Source organism: Rhincodon typus, chromosome 1 (assembly GCF_021869965.1).
Source record: "Rhincodon typus isolate 14 chromosome 1, sRhiTyp1.1, whole genome shotgun sequence".
NCBI lineage: Eukaryota > Metazoa > Chordata > Chondrichthyes > Orectolobiformes > Rhincodontidae > Rhincodon > Rhincodon typus.
In genome coordinates, this window is record NC_063332.1 from 109054320 (window position 1) to 109075437 (window position 21118).

General features: G+C 41.3%; 1 protein-coding gene across 1 annotated transcript in view; it reads left to right on the forward strand.

The window, feature by feature from the left end:
* prkg2 (protein kinase cGMP-dependent 2) overlaps nucleotides 1–18434 on the forward strand; it is a 97922-nt gene extending 79488 nt beyond the window's left edge. Inside the window, exons 16-18 of the mRNA XM_048600559.1 lie at nucleotides 2892–2954; nucleotides 15567–15633; nucleotides 18339–18434. Coding sequence (XP_048456516.1) covers nucleotides 2892–2954; nucleotides 15567–15633; nucleotides 18339–18434 — 226 coding nt within the window. The remainder of the gene's footprint in view (nucleotides 1–2891; nucleotides 2955–15566; nucleotides 15634–18338) is intronic.
* The last annotated feature ends 2684 nt before the right edge of the window (nucleotides 18435–21118 follow it).

Sequence of the window (21118 nt, forward strand, 5' to 3'; positions counted from 1 at the left end):
AGCTCTGGAATGACATCAATTTCAATTGTATTTTAAATGAAATGCCACATGCATAATGGGCCAAATGGCCACCTCCTGTACTTTTGTATTCAATATGCTTCTACCTTATTTTTGCATTTCATAAGAAAAGGATGACCCTATTAATTAAATGAACCCCATATTTACTTAAATGGAGACATATATAGATTATTACATCATTGGGTACATCAGAGAATTGATTTTAACCCCAAAAGGAATTGTGCAAGGGGGATGGTAAAGGGAGTGGCTAACTATCAGATGTCCTGCAACATGACACCCAGGATTTTATAAACACACAAGCCTGGTGAGGATGGTTGGCGTGTCATGGTCAAGAAATGCACAAAGAAACTTGGGGGAGAGTAAGCCAAAAGTTCATTGTGGGGCTGGAGGAGCATTGCTGTCTGATGTATCTCTGTTAACTCCTTTTACTCCCAGTTTGGCATGGTTGAGAATCCTCAAGAACCTTCTGATGCCAGTTTTGGTTTCAGAAATGGTTTAAAATCCTCAGAATCAATCTGTGCGTTTAAATCTGCATCCTGTTGTCTTCTGGCAGTAAACCAATTTCCTGGTTGGAAAATGTACTATCTATGTGATGACAATAGGATCAATGGAGAGAAGTGGCTCCAGCCATTTCACTCGAGCTTGGCTTCAGCCAAGCAGACAGGGTTAAAATCAGATGTGTCGGCAAGCAGTATACGGATCAGTGGGATTGTATAATGCCGACAAATTGTTAGCATCTTTAGTGATACTGAGAAAGGTTTCTTCTGTTTTCATTGTGCCATCTGCAGTAAATTTGTACAACGTACATGTATTTAGAGGAAATACTTCCCTGATTTACCACAAGATTAGTGTTCATTCGAAGGGAGAATTAAACTAAGTAGTCAGGCAATTGACAGCTAATATTGCTTCAGTAACCTCTGAAGTGAGATTCTGTGAAGGATAATCTGAGTAACTGTAATTTTTTTCACAGATTCTACAGAATTTTATAAAGAACGGAAAAAGTTTGGCTTAATGGAACGGGATAGCATCTCATTATAGGCCTCTGGAGCAGAATCCAATATTGTTGTCTGATTTATGAACCAAACAATCCTTGGTTTCCCTTAAGTCATTGGGGCAAAATAATTGGTGGTGAGAACCATTTCTGAATCCCAATCCCATGTTTGATGACAGCCTGGCTTTATAGTAAGCAGCCACCTAATGGCCACGAGCCCATCCGCCATCTAAAGAAGGACAGTGGGCATGCGCTCTTAGCTGTAGGTCCAATCAGAGGGCCCACAGCTTTGCAAGTAGGCAGAGGTGAGAACTGAAAAGGCTTCCATTTCTTCATATTAAAAGCAACCACAGTTGCCAGGCTTTCATTATGGTACAGGGGAAGACTCCTCCACAGGATTGTTCGCAATCCCAGCTGTGGTTGGTTGATCACTGCCATTCAGGTGAGTAAGCACAGATAGCCTCACAACCCATTCCACCCATCCCCCCACCCTCCCCAACACTTAGCCAACCATTGGCAACCCACTGTAAAGACTCTGCTGACCATAGTTTCAGTGATGACGGTGGGGGTGCAGGATAGAGTTAGGGGAAGAAATGGCGGGATGTCTACTTCCAGGAAGATCTTGGCAGCTTTCCAGTTAGCCCACAGTTGGGCACTTACAAGTTCAAATGGGCTACCTGCCACCGCTGGTTTGTCTGTTCCTCCAGCGAGATTGGGCTGAGGTGTGAACTCGTTGGCCCCCTGATCCAGCATCCTCCTGCCCTGCCTTTCTCCTGGTTTGATCATTGAGGCCACTTCAGCAGAGCCAGTAAAATTCTATCCAATGAGCGAATTATTTTGTGTGGGATTGGAAACAAGTATAAGTTATTTTGGTCACGTACTTTCTGAAAAGGCCATTAATGAATCAGCTGTTTTACGACAATTCAAAATGTTTTATGATAATTTTATCTGGTGTCACCTTTCAATGTACCAGATTTATTAAGTTCAATTTCCTAGTTCTCCTTGGAATATGAGCTTGATGTGCTCATTCGGTACTAGAACCACAAGACTACCATATCCAATAGCAGTCCATGACATTCTGCTCATTTGTAATGTGGTTCTGATCCACAAAGGTATCAAAATCCACATTTGCACAGTCTATGAATATGAGGTAAGCCATTTTAGGACTGATATGAGGCTAAACTTCTTTGCCCTGAGCCTGGTGAGCCTGTGGAATTCTCTGCCACAGAAAGTGGTTGAGAACAAAACTTGAATATTTTCAAGAAGGAGTTAGATATTGTTCTTAGAGCTGAAGAGATCAAAGGGTAAAGGAGAAAGCGGGAAGATGGTACGAAGTTAGATGATCAGCTGTGTTCATATTGAATGGCAGAGCAACCTTCAAAGAACAAATGGCCTACTCCTGCTCCTATTTTCTATGTCTCTATGTTTCACACACAACCTGTTGTACTCTACTCAGTGGTAGCCTCTTAAATTAACCCTGGTCTGTGAAAGGAATGTATCAACCAAAAGGCCAGGAGTGATATCAGTGGAAATCTTTAGTAAGGGTTTGTTGCTTTACTACCATTTTAACAGGGAATTAATCCATTCGAAGTGAGTTTTGTTCTGCAGCAGTTTCTGTTTCTGACAGGCATTTGATGAACAATGAGGGTTCATGGTTTTGAAGACAAGATTGAGTTTGGCTGTGTTGCTGTACTCTCAGTACCCTGTCAAACGTCACCGTCAATGTTCCAACGTAAAGCATGAGTTCTGGAAGGCTGCAGAATGCACGAAGCCATCACCCAGCATCAGACAGACACTCCAGGGGACTAGGGTGAGAAGAATAGAGAGAGTGAGATTTGGAAAAAAACTTATTGTATTTTTTCTGTGACATCCTTTATTGCAGACAAAGCCCAACCGAACGCCTGGGAAATCTGAAAAATGGAATCAATGATATAAAAAAGCACAGGTAACTTTTATCCACGAAGACTTGCATAGATCTTATAGACATTTGGCAAAATCAGAATAATTAGATTGGGGTTGGCACGGTTGGATGTTGGAGCTGAGTTGGCAAAGTTTCTGAGTAGATGCCTGGAAGGTCCCTGCACTCTATGGATTTTTGACTTCACAGCATCTGCAGTTCCGCTTTGATAACTTTGCTATCGAGAAGTGATCTGATTGACAGGCTTGGTTTCAAGTAAGCTGGGGGTACTCTGCAGGAGGCTGAAGTTGCAAAAAGAGATTGTGAAGGGGAGTGTGATGCCTGACGTCAGAGGAAGGAGTCTGAGCCCCAACCTCAGAAGAAGATTGAATCTCCCTGACACGATGGCTTGTTGGGGGGTATGGTGGTGGGTGGGGGGTCTGGAGTGTGCACGAAGCTAGTTTGAGTTAGGATATTGGTGGAGTTTGGGAGAGATCTAGGAAGCATTGACCATCTCCACGTATTTGTTCTTCCCTCTCTTCAATGCTGGATTGCTGGAGGTCTGAGAAACCATGCTGCCATGGTAAAGCCTGTATAACACGTTAAATCCGAGGCTCCTGGTCTCTGTAAAGTATTTACATCATTAACTTGCCATCTGGAAGTGGGTTATCTGACTCCTTTTGTATCACACTGATTACAGCAGCGAGTGGGTGAGTTGGAGGCAGCACAGGGCTTGGTTATAGAGTTTAAAGCTTTAACATCTCTGTAAATTGACAGTTCACTCATCGCCTCAGGAAAATACTGTAGCTGAAAGAAAAGACATGCTGTCAAAACTTTTCATCTTCCTCTGATCAGGGCAGACACAAGAATGCCAAATTTCAAAAGGAGGATCAATTTATACTGCTCTCAGATAGGTTAAGGCATTGCCACGGAGAATACAGCAGGGAACAATTGACCCTCATGCTTTTGTTTAGTTCAACAATATATTATGCCATGTCTGGACACATTCCTTTTCCCTACAGAGGATAGATCCCCAAGTATGTATTTGTGTACCTACTAGCAGATGTAAATATGCTACATTGTGTGCCAATTTGATCATTGTAAAGTGATTGTTTGTGCAATACTTAGCACAGTTGGATTATTCAGTAAATTTTGTAAAATTGAGGAATCACATCTAATTTTAAACAATGGCCCAGATCTTCTGGTGGGAAGACAGATCTTACAGCAATGTGAAAAGGAGTTGCACATCAAGACCCTGTGAAATCATTAATGAACATTGAATGTAAAATCAGAGAAATAAATAAAATTTTGAATATTAAATTACAGGGACATTAAGTATTTTTTAAAAATCATTACACTTCAAATTAATCAATTAAAATAGCATTAAATGTTTAATAGGAACAGATAAGAATAATACTGAGCTGTGTAATACAAGCAGAAGTTTCATTGTACTTACTTTTCTGTGGCAATATCTATTGTGTTTGCTGCTACCCTTAACGCATGTTCCGAAGTCCTCTGGTTTCATGGGGTGGTGTGGGTTCACATCCGTTGGATGAGGTTGAGACCTAAAGAACAGGCTGCGATGGAGATGTCTAAGAATGGCCCAATTCAGAAGTCTGGACGCAGAAAAAGTGGAAAGTTAAGTGGATGTTGTTTGATATGATTGCCATTGAATGGATCTGTTCTCGAAGTATCAGAAGTTCTGGACTGTTATATTTTGCATTTTGACTGCATAGGCTAATTAAGTAGAGAAAGTACTCTGGCTATTGCAAACAGTCAAAAGCTGTGTGATATAATCCACCTGTTTTTATGATGTACAGTCGATATACCCAACATCAAACGCAACCATAATATTCATGAACCATATCATTCATTTTTGCTGAGCTTTTTGGTTGGTGAAGCTATATCCTGTCATCGGGAAATAGCTAGTTTATTGATAGTACATTGTAGCAGCATGAAGTGGTTAACTTGTTATTTAATGTTTTGAGATATCTGCCTGCTTTTCCAGGTCAATTTGTGATAGATTTGCACTTTTCAAGTCTGAAAGTGTCAGGTATGGACCCATTCCTAAGTTTGTGCAAAGTACAGTAAGTGACAGCCTGATTGGCGTAACTATTTTCCTGCGGTATAGCTTTGATGTACCTTATTTTAGTATCAAGGTTGCATGCTGGATGAATGGCTTGAGCCCAATTTACAAGATTGTCAATAAGGCGAATCTCTTAGCACATACAATTGTAAGAATCCCAACTCATTTTTGACCTTGAAAGAAAGGCTTATGGTAAACAGTAGTGGAGAACCCTTGGCAGATTTTTCAACCAGCACATTGTGGAAATGGAGTTTGTTAGACTGTTAAAAAAAATTGTGTGTGAGGCGGATTGCATTAAGGAGTGTAAGGAAATGCTTACACCAGCTACACATTCAAAGATGCTAAACATATCATCTGTATATTAGAAATATGCAAGGACAAGAGTTAGAAGATCCTCAAAAACAAGTTTCTCATGGAAACTAAAAAAAATGTAAGCGAGATCTGGACCTAGAGGGGATCCATTGCAACACCATGTTGACTTAAGTTCTGTGCCAAGAGGACTGCCAGCCCTGTCAGAGAGTCACAGGCATTAGTTGAAACTGAACTCTGCAGGAATTGTGAAGTTCATAAGTTTAATTCAGAAAATAGTGATGCATCCAGAATATCAAGAGATAGTGACATGTAATAGCTTCTTTGAGAGACTCATTAGTGAATAAGCTCATAATGTCAAACGAACACATAAACACGACATTGCTGTAGATAAGCCAGTCACAAATAATTTTCACGAAATTGAAGGAATCCTTCATCGTACACATGGAAAACTTACTGTGCAAATTGGATGTCAAAATAGAGTCTGTCAAAGATTCCCTGTGAGAAGAGGCTACCCCAGTCATTGCTCGTTATTTATCTCACAATCCCAGACCTGAAAAGTACACAGTCTACCTCAGATTACCCAAGAGGTTTCTCAAACATTTGAGGAAAAAGTGAACCTAGCTATCTGACTTTGGGTTGAGTCTTATTTTCTTTGGCTTAAGTTTGAGTTAAGTGTTTTGAAGGGTTTTACACCACAAAGCCTAATGAGTTCTCTCACCATATCTTACCAAACTAACACCCTAAGCTACCCCTCATCCTATCCTTCATATCCAATTCCAGCCCCTTTTTATCTTTGCACCATTCCAACCACTTGCACCGATGCCATCTTTACAAGCCGCTGTGCACTGTGCAGTTGAGCACTACCATTCCAAAGCTGTGCTGTTTAGCCATAGACATGTTCAGAAGATGTTGGAGAAGATGGCCCGTGACTCTCTGACAGGGCTAGCAGTCCTCTTTGCACAGATCTGGCAGAAGAGGCCACATCGCCAGACCCTGGCAATGTAGGTCAGTGCAGAGGAATGGCCAGCATTTGCATGAAATGATCAGTGACCTTCTCCACTCTGCCAGGGTAAGTGTCATAGTCTTCTCTGTCCTACCTCAAACTGACTTTCCCTCTGCTACTGCACCCACGTTCCTCCAAGATTCATACTCTGTCATACTCAGTATTGCATGAAATCTCTTCCCTCATTCACTCTCATCTTCACTATCCACCCACTCTTGCGTGCCAACTGCACTGCCTACTCATCCCCATGAAACACCTCACTCACATATGCTAGCAGTAACAACTATGCCACCCGCTTTCATTTAAGTTAATTTGTCCCTTTCTCTCATGACAGGAAGGAGAGCCTGGGCGGGTGGAGAGTGCCTGAAATTAGTCTCCTTGCAGGAGAAGACCAGGACTGCTCCTGTGGGGATGGACACAGTGCCTTGTCTCTCTTTGTCTTCCAGGATCTGCTAGCTTGCCCACCACCTCTGCAGTGAAACAGCCCACTCTCCCAGACCATGGCCTCTGAGGATGACAGTACTGACTCCTCAGAGAGAACATCAGCATGGCCCACTCTTGCAATCCCCATCAGGTCAAATACGGACACCTCAGTAGGAATATCAGGTTTCGTTGGGAGTTGGGAGCACAAGCTGGTGAGCATCACCCTGCAACAGCCCTACAACTGACCAAACAAGAAATACCCCAGGCCCTTGGCATACAGAGGACTGCAGAGGGCAGGCACCTGTTCAGTGCCAGGCAGGAGAGGACTCTGTAAAGTTGGCAATCTGGGACCTTGTCCACATGTACAAGGAGGAACAGGAACAGCAGATGGGTACAGGGGCACATGTAACTGTCTGCCTGCTTCCATTGGCAGATAGATTGGCAGCTGTCCTGAAGAACCCGGTCCAGCTCCCTCAGAGCCTAGCCATTGGTCCTCAGGACCGAGACATGGACACAGTGGGACGGAGAACTTGCCGTGCCTTCCAGGTGTCTCTGCCTCACAAGGACACAGGGTAGTGCCAGTAGGCACCCAGCAGGAGGGGGAAGTACCTGCAGCCCCCTGACAATTCCCCACTAAGGGCACTCCAGACGTGGCCAGGCCCTTTGCCAACACATTTCCTATTCCCCGCGAAACCAAGCAGTCCACACTGAGAAGTGTCAACTTACAACTGATAAGATGACCCTCATCATATCTGGCCCTTCCAGACACAAGCACCCCAGGATCACTTGACCAAATCTCCAAAGCCCCACTGCTAAGCAGGCTGCCTCCACCCCAGCTGTGGAACCAGAGCACACCAAAATGGAGTGGGAGGAAGAGGAGAAACAATTTATTGAGGTTACTTTGGTGGCAGGGGTAACAATACACTGTGCAAGATTTGACACTTATTTATAAATGGCTCCACTTGACCTTTCATCTGGTTGTTTGTTTCTCTCTGTAGCCTTGAATGTAACTGTTCCAGTATGAAGCACAACCTCATGTCCATACAGAATGTACCATGGATTGAGGCCTGTGTTGAGAGCCTGTTGCAGTATCAGGACACAAGAGGAACAAGGTGTTCAGAGAACAATGGCTCCTGTTGACACGACTGGCTCTCATCCTACAATTTCACGCTTTGTTCTAGGCCTCTGTGTCCAAAGGTGTTTGTGTGAATGAGTGAGCAACAGGAAGGCCCTGTATTAGGATGGCCACGGGTTAGGGACTCCACAGGTCTGTGTCCTGTACAGTGCATGGATCTGTGTGTAATGCTGCTTCCCTTGAAATAGCCTTATGTCAGTGGGTATTGTAGCTCCTTCCCTCCCTTACTTGCACGCCTAAATGTGGCTGCAGCTATTTTCTTCCCTACTGTTCACTTGCCATTTCCTGTGCAGCATAAGGTGACAGTGAACACTCCTCGACTTTGTAGCCTTTACATCTTAGCTAGAGCCCAAATATTGAAGTCCTCTTGTTGGTTGATCATCCCATAAATCCCACAGGCTTTGCACTTCTCCGTGTCCCCACCCAACCTGTCTACCTCAAATGAACACATGGAAATGGCCAATTCCCTGAACTGATGTTGGAAACTGCCCCAACTTTTTGTGACAGGACCTGCTGAATGATGGATGCCTTTGTGGACTTTGGTGAGGACTGATCCCCTAAGACTTTGAGACATGGCTGCTTATTTGCTGCATGTTGAGTGTGTTTGTCAGGTAAGCTGCTGTAATGTGGTGCAGGGTGAGACTGACACAGCACACTGCTGTACAACAAGTACACCCTAGTGACTGAGCGCTGCTGACCAGCAAGGCAGGCTGCCTGGTTATGTGACTGTGCTAATTGGCACGGCAAGGCAAGACAAGGCAGGGATGTTATGAGCAGGTATATGCAGGTAGGCTGTAAGTGACCAAGTGCTAAGAGAACAAGTGAGCAGCCTTGAGATGCATTTTGGAAAAATCCATGTGTTGGTCCCTGTTTGTGCATGCACAATGCTGCAATCTTTCAATGCTAGCTGCCTGCACACCCTGCAAGCAGGTCTGTTCTTCATAAACGGCCTGCCAGTGTGGTGCTGAGCCAGTGTGTTGGTCAGCTGCAATGATGGATGTGAGGGATTAGAAAGCATTGGATGAGGCGTATGTAGGGTCAGCGCCCGTGGGGTGCGTCCTGAGACACTGCTTGGCCCTATGTAATAAGGACGTCCTTTGGACCAAGCGGTAATTGATGTTGCCAAGTACCTGCTGTGATTTCTGAGTCAGGGTTCCTTGATGGTGTTGTTTAGTGTGATTGGTAAGATAGGAGGCTGAACAGTAATGAAATGAGTTGGGCCGTTAACAAAGCGTTTAACAAGCAATAATCCTTTGAATTGATAACTTACCGCTGCCTGGCAAGAAATTTGGTATACAGCTTGACAAAAACATAAAATATGGAGTGAGGAGCTCCTGACACCAAATTAATCCATGTCTGACTACTTGTCTAATTCTGCCACAAATCATGCCAAAACACACATTGCTCAGATAATATTATGCACATTGCTACTATACAGTAGAGACATAGAGTTATACAGCACGGAAACAGACCATTCAGTCCAACACATCCACGCCAACCATATTCTCTAGACTGATCGAGTCGCATTTGCCAGCATTTGGCTCATATCCCTCTAAACCCTTCCCATTCATGTACGCATCCAGATACCTTTTTAAATGTTGTTATTGTACCTGCATTCACCACTTCCTCTGGCAGCTCATTCCATATGTTCACTATCCTTTGCATGAAAAAGTTGCCCCTTAGGTCCCTTTTAAATCTTTTCCCCTCACCTTAAACCCATGCCCTCTAGCTTCGGATTTCCCTACCCTGGTGGAAAAAAACTTGATTATTCACCCTATATATGGCCCTCATGATTTTATAAACTTCTATAAGGTCATCCCCCAGTCTCTGGCGCTCCAAGTAAAAAAATCCTCAGGGTGGCACCTTGGCACAGTAGTTAGCACCGCTGCCTCACAGTGCCAGGGACCTGGGTTCAATTCCATCCTTGGGGGATTGTCTGTGTGGAGTTTGCACATTCTCCCCATGTCTGCGTGGGTTTCTTCCAGGTGCTCCGGATTCCTCCACAGTCCAAAGATGTGCAGCTTAGGTGATTGGCTGTGTTAAATTGCCCAGTGTCCGTGGATGTGCAAGCTAGGTAGATTAGCCATGGCAGATAAAGAATTACAGGGATAAGGTAGGGGGCTGAGTTGGGATGGGATGACCTTCTAAGGGTTGGTATGGGCTGAAGTGGCTGTTTCCACACTGTGGGGATTCTATGATTCTATTCAGCCTCTCCCTATAGCTCAAATTCTCCAATCCTCGTAGCATCCTTGTAAATCTTTTCTGAACCCTTTCAAGTTTAACAACATCTTTCCTATGCCAGAGAGATCAGAATTAAATGCAGTATTCTAAAAGTGGCCTTACCAATGTCCTGTTCAGCCACATCATGCTGCCCCAAGCCCTATACTCAATGCACTGACGAATAAATGTAAGCATGCCAAACACCTTCTTCACTGCCCTGTCTTCCTGCGACTCTACTTTCAAGGAACTATGTACACCTTTTGTTCGGCAACACTCCCCAGGGCTGTACCATTAACTGTATAAGTCCTGCCCTGGTTTGCCTTACCTAAATGCAACTTCTCTCATTTATCTGAATTAAACGCCATTTGCCACTCCTCAGCCCAATGGCCCATCTGAGCAAGACATCGTTGTATTTTAAGATAACCTTATTCAACTTCCTCTACACCACCTATTTTGGCGTCATCTGCAAACTTACTGACACAATCTCGATATTCTTCTGACACAATGCTGCCATTAAGCCATAAAAAGTCATGTTGGCCACCACACAAATGTGTAATAGTGTGATGTGAATTTCAGTAATCCTCAGTATGTAGGCCAGATGTCCCAATGACTGGCAGAGGTTACCAAACATCCCACCCCTTCACAACAGGCAAAGTATTGATTGTATTCAAGTAGCACATTCTTGAAAAGCTCAGAATAAAATACCTAGCATTAAATGTGAATCCACAATAGAGCTCATTTACTGAGTAATCCCATGTATGCTAAGAATTGCATGAAAGCCAGTTTAAGATTATCAGTCAGGCCCGCATTGTGGCTCACTTATGCTTACTAGAAGATATAAATATTCCCACTCATTAAGGTCTCCTTTAGAAATTAAAACAAAAATCCAGGCATCTTGCCTTTATTAGAATTAAACAAAAGCATGGGGTCAATAGTTCCCTTGTTCATTCTCCACAACAAAGCCATGATGAACCAATGTCAATCTGCCAACCAATCAACACCATTTTCTCATGCAGTACAAACTGTTAGCCCCTCTAGTGTTCTTGACTCTGCCCTGATTAGTGCAACATGAAAGGTTTCTTTTACCAGCAACATTCCATTTTTGAACCATCAAATAACCATATGTACTATTAAAGGATGCATCCAGTTCCAAGATGGGTTTAAATTAAATATGACTTTCATACTTTGTAATTGGATCTGCTCCTTATACAATAAGTAAAGAAGCATGAAGATAATAAAATGCTGAATGAAACTGAGAATTATTACTACTTCTTTAATCACAGGATGTGGGTATCACTGACTGGGCCAACATTTATTACCAATCCCCAGCTGTCTTTGACAAGGTGGTGGTGAGCTGCCTTCTTGAACAATTGAAGTCCATTTGCTTTAGGTAAACCCCCAATGTCACTGGGGAGACAGTTCAAGGATTTTGACCGAGCAACACTGAAGAAACATCAGTATATTTCCACATCAAATAATGGGTGGCTTGGAGAGAAATTTGCAGGATGTGGTAGTGATTGTGAGTCTGAAAGATGCTGCTGAAGGAGCCTTGATGATTTTGCCAAACATCTAGTAGATGGTACACACTGCTTCTACTGGCAGTCAGTGGTGGAGTGATTGAATGTTTCTAAATTGTCCCAATTGATGTGGTTGCCTTGTCATGGATGGCTTCAAATTTCTTGGGTGCTGTTGGAGCTACAGTCATATTATCACACTCCTGATTGGTGTCTTGTAAATAGTGGACATACTTTGCTGGGTAAGGTGATGAGTTACTCACTGCCTCTGACCTGCTCTTCTAGCCACTGTATTTATATAGCTTGTCCAGTTCAGTTTCTGGCCAATGGTAATCTCCAGGATGTTGTTAGGATTCAGTGATGATGATGCCATTGAATGTCAAGAGGAGGTGGTTAGATTCTCTGTTTTTGGAGATTACCATTATCTGGCCATTGTGTGATGCAATGTTACTTGCCCCATGTCATCCCAAGCCTGGATATTGTCTAGGACCTGCTATATTTGAGCACGGACTGCTTCAGTATCTGAGGAGTCACGAATGGTGCTGAACATTGTGCAATCACTTCCGTGAACGTCCCCTCTTCTGACCTTATGATGGAAGGAAGGTCATTGATAAAGCTGCTGACGATTGTTGGGCCCAGGACACCACTGTGAGAACCCCCGCAGTGTGGTTCCAGAGCTGAGATAACTGAACTCCAACAATCACAATCATCTTCCTTAGTGCCAGATATGACTCCAACCAGCGGATCATTCTTTTCCTGATTCACGTTGACTCCAGGAACAAAAACAGAAATTGCTGGAAAAGCTCAGCAAGTCTGGCATCATCTGTGAAGAAAAAAATCAGAGTTAACGTTTCGGGTCCAGTGATCTTTCCTCAGAACTGGACCCAAAACGTTAACTCTGATTTTTTTCTTCACAGATGCTGCCAGATCTGCTGAACTTTTCCAACAATTTCTGTTTTTGTTCGTGATTTACAGCATGCGCAGTTCTTTCGGTTTTCACATTGAATTCAGTTTTGCTGAAGCTCCTTGATGCCATCCTTGAGTGAAAATAGTAATTGAAACATGTGTATAATGTGAAGTGTTTGTATATTTTATTTTTGGACAGCTAACTTTTTATATTTTCTATTGAAAGTTAAACAGTTAAGTAAGCAATGATCAGATGTCCCTTCTGGCACTTTTCTCTTCATTGATCTTTCCTTTTCTATTTTTATCAATTTCCTTTGGTTGAATAACCTCCATCCTTATTAGAAAATTAAACAAGGAATCAATTACAACAAACAAACAGAATTTGTAGAAATCGTTTTTATAGCCCTACTCTTATGGTCATAATTTTATTTGTTCTTTGATTTTCACTTAAGGATGAAAGTTATTTCAAGGAAAGGAAATTGATTGATGAAGAGAAGTAATCCAAGAAAATTATACTAAATAGAGTTTGGACAGTGGGAGATAGAATGAAGAATCTTCTTAATGGTTGCTATCACAAGTTTGACTATTGCTTGTTTATCTGGTGATGTACAAGATCTATTGCTGGCAGAAGTATAGATTTTAACAGATAAGCCATTTCCATGCATTTTTCACTCAATCTGTCATAATAAATATTCCTGCTGTGAACTGATTTACAAGGTTCATATGCCATTACATTGATAGATAAATAATTACATGAAAAATAAAATAGGATTTCTTTCTTTATAAATGCTAAGGAGAAAAGGAACGTATTTTGTGTCAATTTACTTTCCTGTTTGTAGAGAGTGCAGAGTGATACATAAATTAGATGTGATACACCAATGATGTTATTGCTGTGACATTGACTCAATATCCCTGTGTGATATACATCACTGTTGAGCCATGACACGAAAAGTACAGTGTCCTGTTCTGCTGAAACCCACTCTTCTACTGGTTTTCCTTTCACTTGTGCATTCAGGCCATATAACAGCATGCTGTAATGATTTTTGTTTCTGTGTTGTAAGCACATTGCTGTTCCGAAATGCTTCTTATTGATCAATACATTCACAAATAGGTCTATGTCAATTATCGCCATTTTGTGCAGGAGTAACCAAAACAATACACAGAAACAGTCAAATAATTACCAAATGTATGAAAAGAAAATCTATAATTCTATATTCAGAAAAGAAACAAATTTTGTTCTTTGCAACATGATTACCCAAATATTTTAATGGTTACTGTTACAACTGTGATTCTTTTTTTACCCAAATAAAATTTATTTGCTGTTAGCAGGCATGATCTCTCGTTACAAGATCATGTGACAATAGCTACAAATATTTTTGCAAAGTAAGTCACAGAGCATCATTCAGCTGAAAACATCAAATGAAATTTCCTTTGAAAGCTTTTCCCACATTGCTATTAGACTAATGGAAGTTATGTTTTATATAAACAAGGCTCAGCAATAGCCTTGTGAATTTTTCATACTATTATCTTCTATTATCTTCTTCCTCTTGCTCTTTTGTTTTCCCAGTTTTAGAAGTAATTATTTGGTTATGCTACAGATCATAAAAATATTTCCTTTCCTGCCAAGCCTTTCCAACCTGAGTTGTTACTTATTATGTATTTTAATATTATCCTCATAATCCAGCCCAATCAAACTAGAATTAGAAAAACAATGTGGCATCTTTGGTCAAAATCTATCATTGATCTTTCCCACAAAAATTTGTATATATTTACTTCATCTGTAAACTTTGCTTCAATTTGTATTTGCATATTAGTTCTCGCAGCAAATGTATTTTTAACCACCAATCAAAAACAAAACTCAAGAATTGTAATTCAAATAACATTCAGCTAACTCACTTTGATCTGCCACCTGATAAGTCAAAAAATACATTGTTAATTATCTTGGTTTCTTCAAGTGAAACAATCATTTTTGACAAGAATGTTCAAATACCAAAAGACTGGCTTTGGCACATCAAGAATATAAACTTATTTAAATGGTGCAATTTAACCAGGAAGAATAAATCAATTAAAGAAAAAGAAACTAGATATCTTTATTGGAGTTTGAGAAAAGCAAACGCAAAAGCAAAACCTGAACTTATTTTCAAAGCATTTGTAATAAATGAGTTGGGAAAATTAGCAAAGGATTTTTCCATTTTATCATTGCTCACTAATGATTGTTTAGTGTGCAGTGGCATCCTTGGCAAGTAATATTCATACCACACAAATGGCAGTCAATGACTATCTCCAACAAAACAGAATCTGGCCATCTCCCTTTGACATTCAATGGCATTAATATCACTGAATCTCTTACCACCAAAATCCTGAAGATTACCATACACCCAAAACTTAACTGGGCCAGCTATACAAATACTCTGGTTAAAGGAAAACAGGTTAGAGGCTGGGAATTCTGCAACAAACATTTCACCTTCCAACTCCCTAAAAGACTGTAGATCAATTAGAAGGCACAAGTCATGAGTGTGATGGAATTCACTCCTCCCCAACAATAGTTTGCACAGCCTAAACAATGCACCACAGCAACTTGCCAAAATTCCTTCAAAGCACCTTCCAAACCTACGACCTCTACTGCCTTGAAGAACAAAGGCAGTTGATGCGTGGTAACACCATTACCTGCAAATCCCCCTCAAAGCTACACACCATTTTGACTTGGAGCTATATCATTGTTTCTTCACTTTAACTAGAACAAAAAGCTGAAATTCCCTTCCTAATGTAACTGAGGTGGACCTATACTACACGGACTGCAGCAGTACAAAAAGGTGTCTCAGCAACACTTTCTCAGGAGCAATTGGGGATGGACAACAAATGCCAGGATAGTAGAGACATTCATATCCCGTAAACAATAACAAAATATATCCAAATAATTTTTAGTAATATGTTGACCTAGTATTCCAAAAGCTACACAATTTTAGCTCAGAAATGTCGGTTAGGCTGTATACATGGAAAATATGTGTGGACCTCTTAGATACAGATCCCATTTAAATAAATTCATTTTCTTCAAATACAGATGGTTCAGTGGATTTAACTGGGAAGGATTGAAAGCCAGAACATTACCATCGCCTTTAAAAAGAGAGGTACTTTGCTTATTATTATTTTACCTATGACATAAGTATGTCATGATTTTGCACATTCTTGTACTCTGTTATATGCAAAAATAAGTGGTGTACAATTGGGACTAAGTAACTCAATAAACAATTAGCTCTCTATCTATTCATGAACCATGATACTTTGTTCTTACCCAACATAACATTGACAATCCTAGTGAAGAGCCGTTCCCTACTGCTGTAGCCCATGTGATAGGATGAGCTGTGGAATCAGGCCCAGTTTAGGTTGATAGTTCCAAAATTGCAGGCTGGGCTGAATATTCCAATTCCATTCTCATTGATGAGTGCAAACGTTGCAGAGAGAAGCAAAGGTTTTGTCACCACTAAAGCATATTCAAAAACTGGCACCACTTTTAATAGAATTAGCAATCTCATTCAGAAAAGTAGTAATAGTGACTTGCATAGGATCTGGGAACACCTGGACTAATGCAGAAGAGGGTATTCTATTGGGATCTGGTTTAAGGTTTTTTTTTAATTAATTCGTGGGATGTGGGCATTGCTGGTTGGACCAGCATTTATTGCCCATCCTTAATTGCCCAGAGGGCAGTTAAGAGGCAACTACATTGCTGTGGGTCTGGAGTCACATATAGGCCAGACCAGGTCAGGATGGGAGATTTCCTTCGCTAAAGGACACTAGTGAACCAGATCGGTTTTTCCCAACAATCGACAATGGATTCATGGTTATCATTAGATTGTTAATTCCAGATATTTATTGAATTCAAATTCCACCATCTGCTGTTGCTAGATTCGAACCCAGGTCCCCAGAACATTACCTGGGTCTCTGGATTAATAATCTAGTGATAATACCACTAGGCCATCGCCGACCCAAATCCTGTTGGTGGTACACATCAGATGGTGAAATGCTGGAGAAACTCAGCAGGTCTGACAGTGTCTGTGGACAGAGAAACGGGGTTAAGTTTGAGTCTGGTCTGACTTCTTCAGAACTCAACTTGAGTTCTGCAGCAGTTTCTCTGGCATTTTCTGTTTTACTTTCAGATTTACAGCATTTGCAGTATTTTAATTTTACCTCAGAGGATGACTTACTCCGAATCTGACTGCATATACCGTCCTAGTAAGTATCTGATGCTGTCACTGGGGGATCAGTTTTATTCATTGGGCTATTTGTCAGTGAGTGCACATTGGTTACCTTCCTCATGTTGGAGTGGCTTTGGCTTCATTTTCAATTGCCTGTTGATATAACAATGCAACTTGCTGAGCCCCAACTGACACAATATGAAATGACTTGCCTGTTGTATCACTCCTTGGACATGTCATTGAGCAGGGAATAAAAATGGAGAAGAGGAGTCCAGTGCATTAGTTCTGAAGGAGTGATGAGTCTAGTAATTCCATTTTGAAATCCTTAATGTTGATTTTGCTAAGGTAAAATCACATCTTTGAAATGCAAAATACAAATCTATTCTGAACACTAATGTCTTCATTCATGTTGTATAAAACAAATAATCATATAATACATTATTAAGTTCACAGACAACAATTTAAACTTTTAATTGTACAATGATTTCTTCATTATGTAAACTTATCTGGAAAAAGCAATGGTCAATGAAGGAAATATTTTGGAAATGCGGTTACTGTACTGTGATAAACATTTAGCAGAAATGTTATTGGAACAGAAAGCTTAAAACTATCAGGATACGCACAGCCAGATGTGACATTTTTCTTTTATTGGCTGCTAGAGCTTTTTAAGATGATAGCTTACAATAGGGAGGTATAAAGAAGCATTTTCACTTGTGGTGCAAATCAATGGGTCAGAAACATAAGGTGATCACTAATCAATCCAATAAGAATTTCAAGAGAGCTTTTGTGCTCAGAGTGTTTGGTTAAAACATGGAACTTGCTAATACGTGGAATTGTTGAGGCAAATAACACAGGTACACTTAAGGGCAAGTTAAATAAGTACATGGATAGAGAAGGAATAAGGCTACACTGATCAGAGTTTGATGAAGTAGGATAAGAGGATATTTGTCAGAGCATAAACACCAGGGCAGGCAGACTGAATCAAATAGCCTACTTTCATACTGTAAATTATAGAAGCGTAGAATCACTACAATGTGGAAGCAGGCCATTTGGCCCATCAGGTCCACACTGACCATCCAAAGAGTATCCTTCCCAGACCCACCCCTGCACCAACCCCCCCAAACCCCCCCACCGCCCCAGCCTACCCTATCCCTGTATTTCCCATGGCTAATCCACCTAGCCTGCATATCCCTGGACACAATGGGCAATTTAGCATGGCCTATCCACCTGACCTGCACAGTCTGTGGGAAGAAACCCACATGGACACAGAGAGAATGTTCAAACTCTAAACAGTCACCCAAGCCTGGTATCAAACTCGGGTCCTGGTGCTGTGAGGCAGCAGTGCTAACCACTGAGCCAACAGACCACCCCAAATTATATTCACTTTTTCTTATCATATCTATTTAAATGAATTAATTAACACACCAACAAGTTTGGTCAAGGCAGAAACTCTGTAATTGCTGAGTTGCAACAGGACAGTTTATGTACCAGATGGGAGAGGCTGGTGGTCCAAGAAAGCCAAATCTAAGCTTTTTTACTGATGTACTGATGAGAACCATTAATAACTAACGTAACAATTTAATAGCTTTGTTTTCCAGGATAGGGTCTTGCTGAGTAATGTATTTTCCTTTCTTTCCAAGCTTAAAGGTCCTACAGATTATAGATACTTTGACAAGTATCCTCCTGATAAGGATATCCCTCCAGATGAACTTTCAGGCTGGGACAAGGATTTCTAAATCAATGACAAGTCACCTACTACATGGGGATAAGAAGGCTCCAACTGTTACTCTTGTTCAATGATCATAAACAAACTGAACAATTTCCTGTTATATGGTATTGATAGAAGCCAACCAGCAGCAGCTTCTACAAAATAAAGAATTAACAATGAATATGATAAAGAAGGAAAGAAATAACTTTAAAAAAATCACAAATCAGTAAAGGTTTCTTCTGGTGTTAACTAGAAAAAACATTTTCTATTTAAATAGCTGCTATAGGTCAAATATGGCTTGTGCAAATAATTCTTTCGGCTGTAGTAAGATGGTTGCACTCTGTGGGCAGAAGCATGTGGAGATATTGAATAGCCAGGATAAACAGTCGAACAGCTGCAGTCAGTAGCAGTATTTGTACTGCAACATTTCTTCCCAGTATGCACATGCTGAGATCTCCAAGCCACGACATCTTTGATCAGGCAGAAGTTTTGTTTTTATATTAAGACCTCACAGGCTTTCTACGCATTATGCTGATTTCACCTGCAGAGTATGTTTCTGGTGGACTGCGTACAATCACGTTCCTTCCTGGCTTGGCGATAATATCATTTCCTGAGAGGCTACCCTGACAAGCCACTTCAGAACATTGTATATTTCAATTAGATAACCCCTCATTGTTCTAAACTCCAGGGAATATAGGCCCAATTTAGCCATTCATCATTAGAATGATCATTTCATCCAAATACTAATCTAGTGAACCTTCTCTGTACTGCCTCCAGTACAAATACAGGTGTATCCTTCCTTAAAGATGAAGGCCAAAACTACACACTGTGCTCTATGTGTGGTCACACCAATGTGCTGTTAAATAGTAGGAAGGCTTCCATTTATTGTAATACAGGCCCAATGCAATAAAGACAAATATGCTATTTGCCTTCCTAGCTGTGTCCTATACTTGCACGTCGATTTATTTCCATTCTTCATATGAGTACTCCCAAGTTCCCTGAACATCAACATCTATAAGTTTCACATTTAAAAAAAAAATTCTGCTTTTCTTGTGACCAAAATAAATAACCTAATATTTTGCCACTTTGTACTTCATCTTGTGCATTTACTTAACCTGCCTGTACTTCTTTGCAGCAACGCTGTGTTTTTCTCTCACGTTATCTTTCTACCCACTTTTATTTCATCAGCAAACTTACTCTCATTACTTTCTACCTCTTGGTTTAAGTCATTAATGTAGATTATAAATAGCTGAGGCCTCAGAACTGATGCTTGTGGCACTTCACATAAGAACATAAGAACGTAAGAACTAGGAGCAGGAGTAGGCCATCTGGCCCCTCAAGCCTGCCCCGCCATTTAATAAGATCATGGCTGATCTTTGAGACTCAGCTCCACTTACCCGCCCACTCACGATAACCCTTAATTCCTTCGCTGTTCAAAAATTTATCTAGCCTTGCCTTAAAAACATTCAGTGAGGTAGCTTCAACCACCTCACTGGGCAGGGAATTCCACAGATTCACAATCCTTTGGGTGAAGAAGTTCCTCCTGACCTCAGTCCTACATCTGCTTCCCTTTATTTTGAGGCGATGCCCTCTAGTCCTAGTTTCACCTGCTAGCGGAAACAACCTCCCTGCCTCCACTTTATCTATTCCCTTCATAATCTTATATGTTTCTGTAAGATCTCCCCTCATTCTTCTGAATTCCAATGAGTATAATCCCAGTCTACTCAGTCTCTCCTCATAATCCAACCCTCTCAACTCTGGAATCAACTGAGTGAATCTCCTCTGCACCCCCTCCAGCGCTAGTATATCTCTTCTCGAGTAAGGAGACCAAAACTGCACACAGTACTCCAGGTGTGGCCTCACCAGGACCCTATACAGCTGCAGCATAGCCTCCCTGTTTTTAAACTCCATCCCTCGAGCAATGACAGACAAAATTCCATTTGCCTTTTTAATCACCTGCTGCACCTGCAATCCCACATTCAGCGATTCATGCACAAGGACACCCAAGTCCCTTTGCACAGCAGCGTGCTGCAATTTTTTACCATTTAAAACATAGTCCATTTTGCTGTTATTCCTACCAAAATGGATGACCTCACACTTATCAACATTGTACTCCATCTGCCAGACCTTTGCCCACTCACTTCGACTATCTATATCCCTCTGCAGACTTTCAGTGTCTTCTGCACACTTTGCTCTACCACTCACCTTAGTGTCATCTGCAAATTTTGACACACCACACTTAGTCCCCAACTCCAAATCATCTATGTAAATTGTAAACAATTGAGGTCCCAACACTGATCCCTGAGGCACACCACTAGCCACTGACCGCCAACCAGAAAAACACCCATTTACCCCTACTCTTTGCTTTCTACTGGTCAACCGATCCTCTATCCATGCCAATACATTACCTGTAATGCCATGCAACTTTATCTTATGTAGCAGCCTTTGGTGTGGCACCTTGTCAAATGCCTTCTGGAAATCCAGATACACCACATCCACAGGTTCCCCATTGTCCACCATGCAAGTAATGTCCTCAAAGAATTCCACCAAATTAGTTAAACATGACCTACCCTTCATGAACCCATGCTGGGTGTTCCCAATGGGACAATTTAAATCCAGATGTCTTGCTATTTCTTCCTTAATGATAGATTCAAGCATTTTCCCCACTACCGAAGTTAAGCTAACTGGCCTATAGTTACCTGCTTTTTGTCT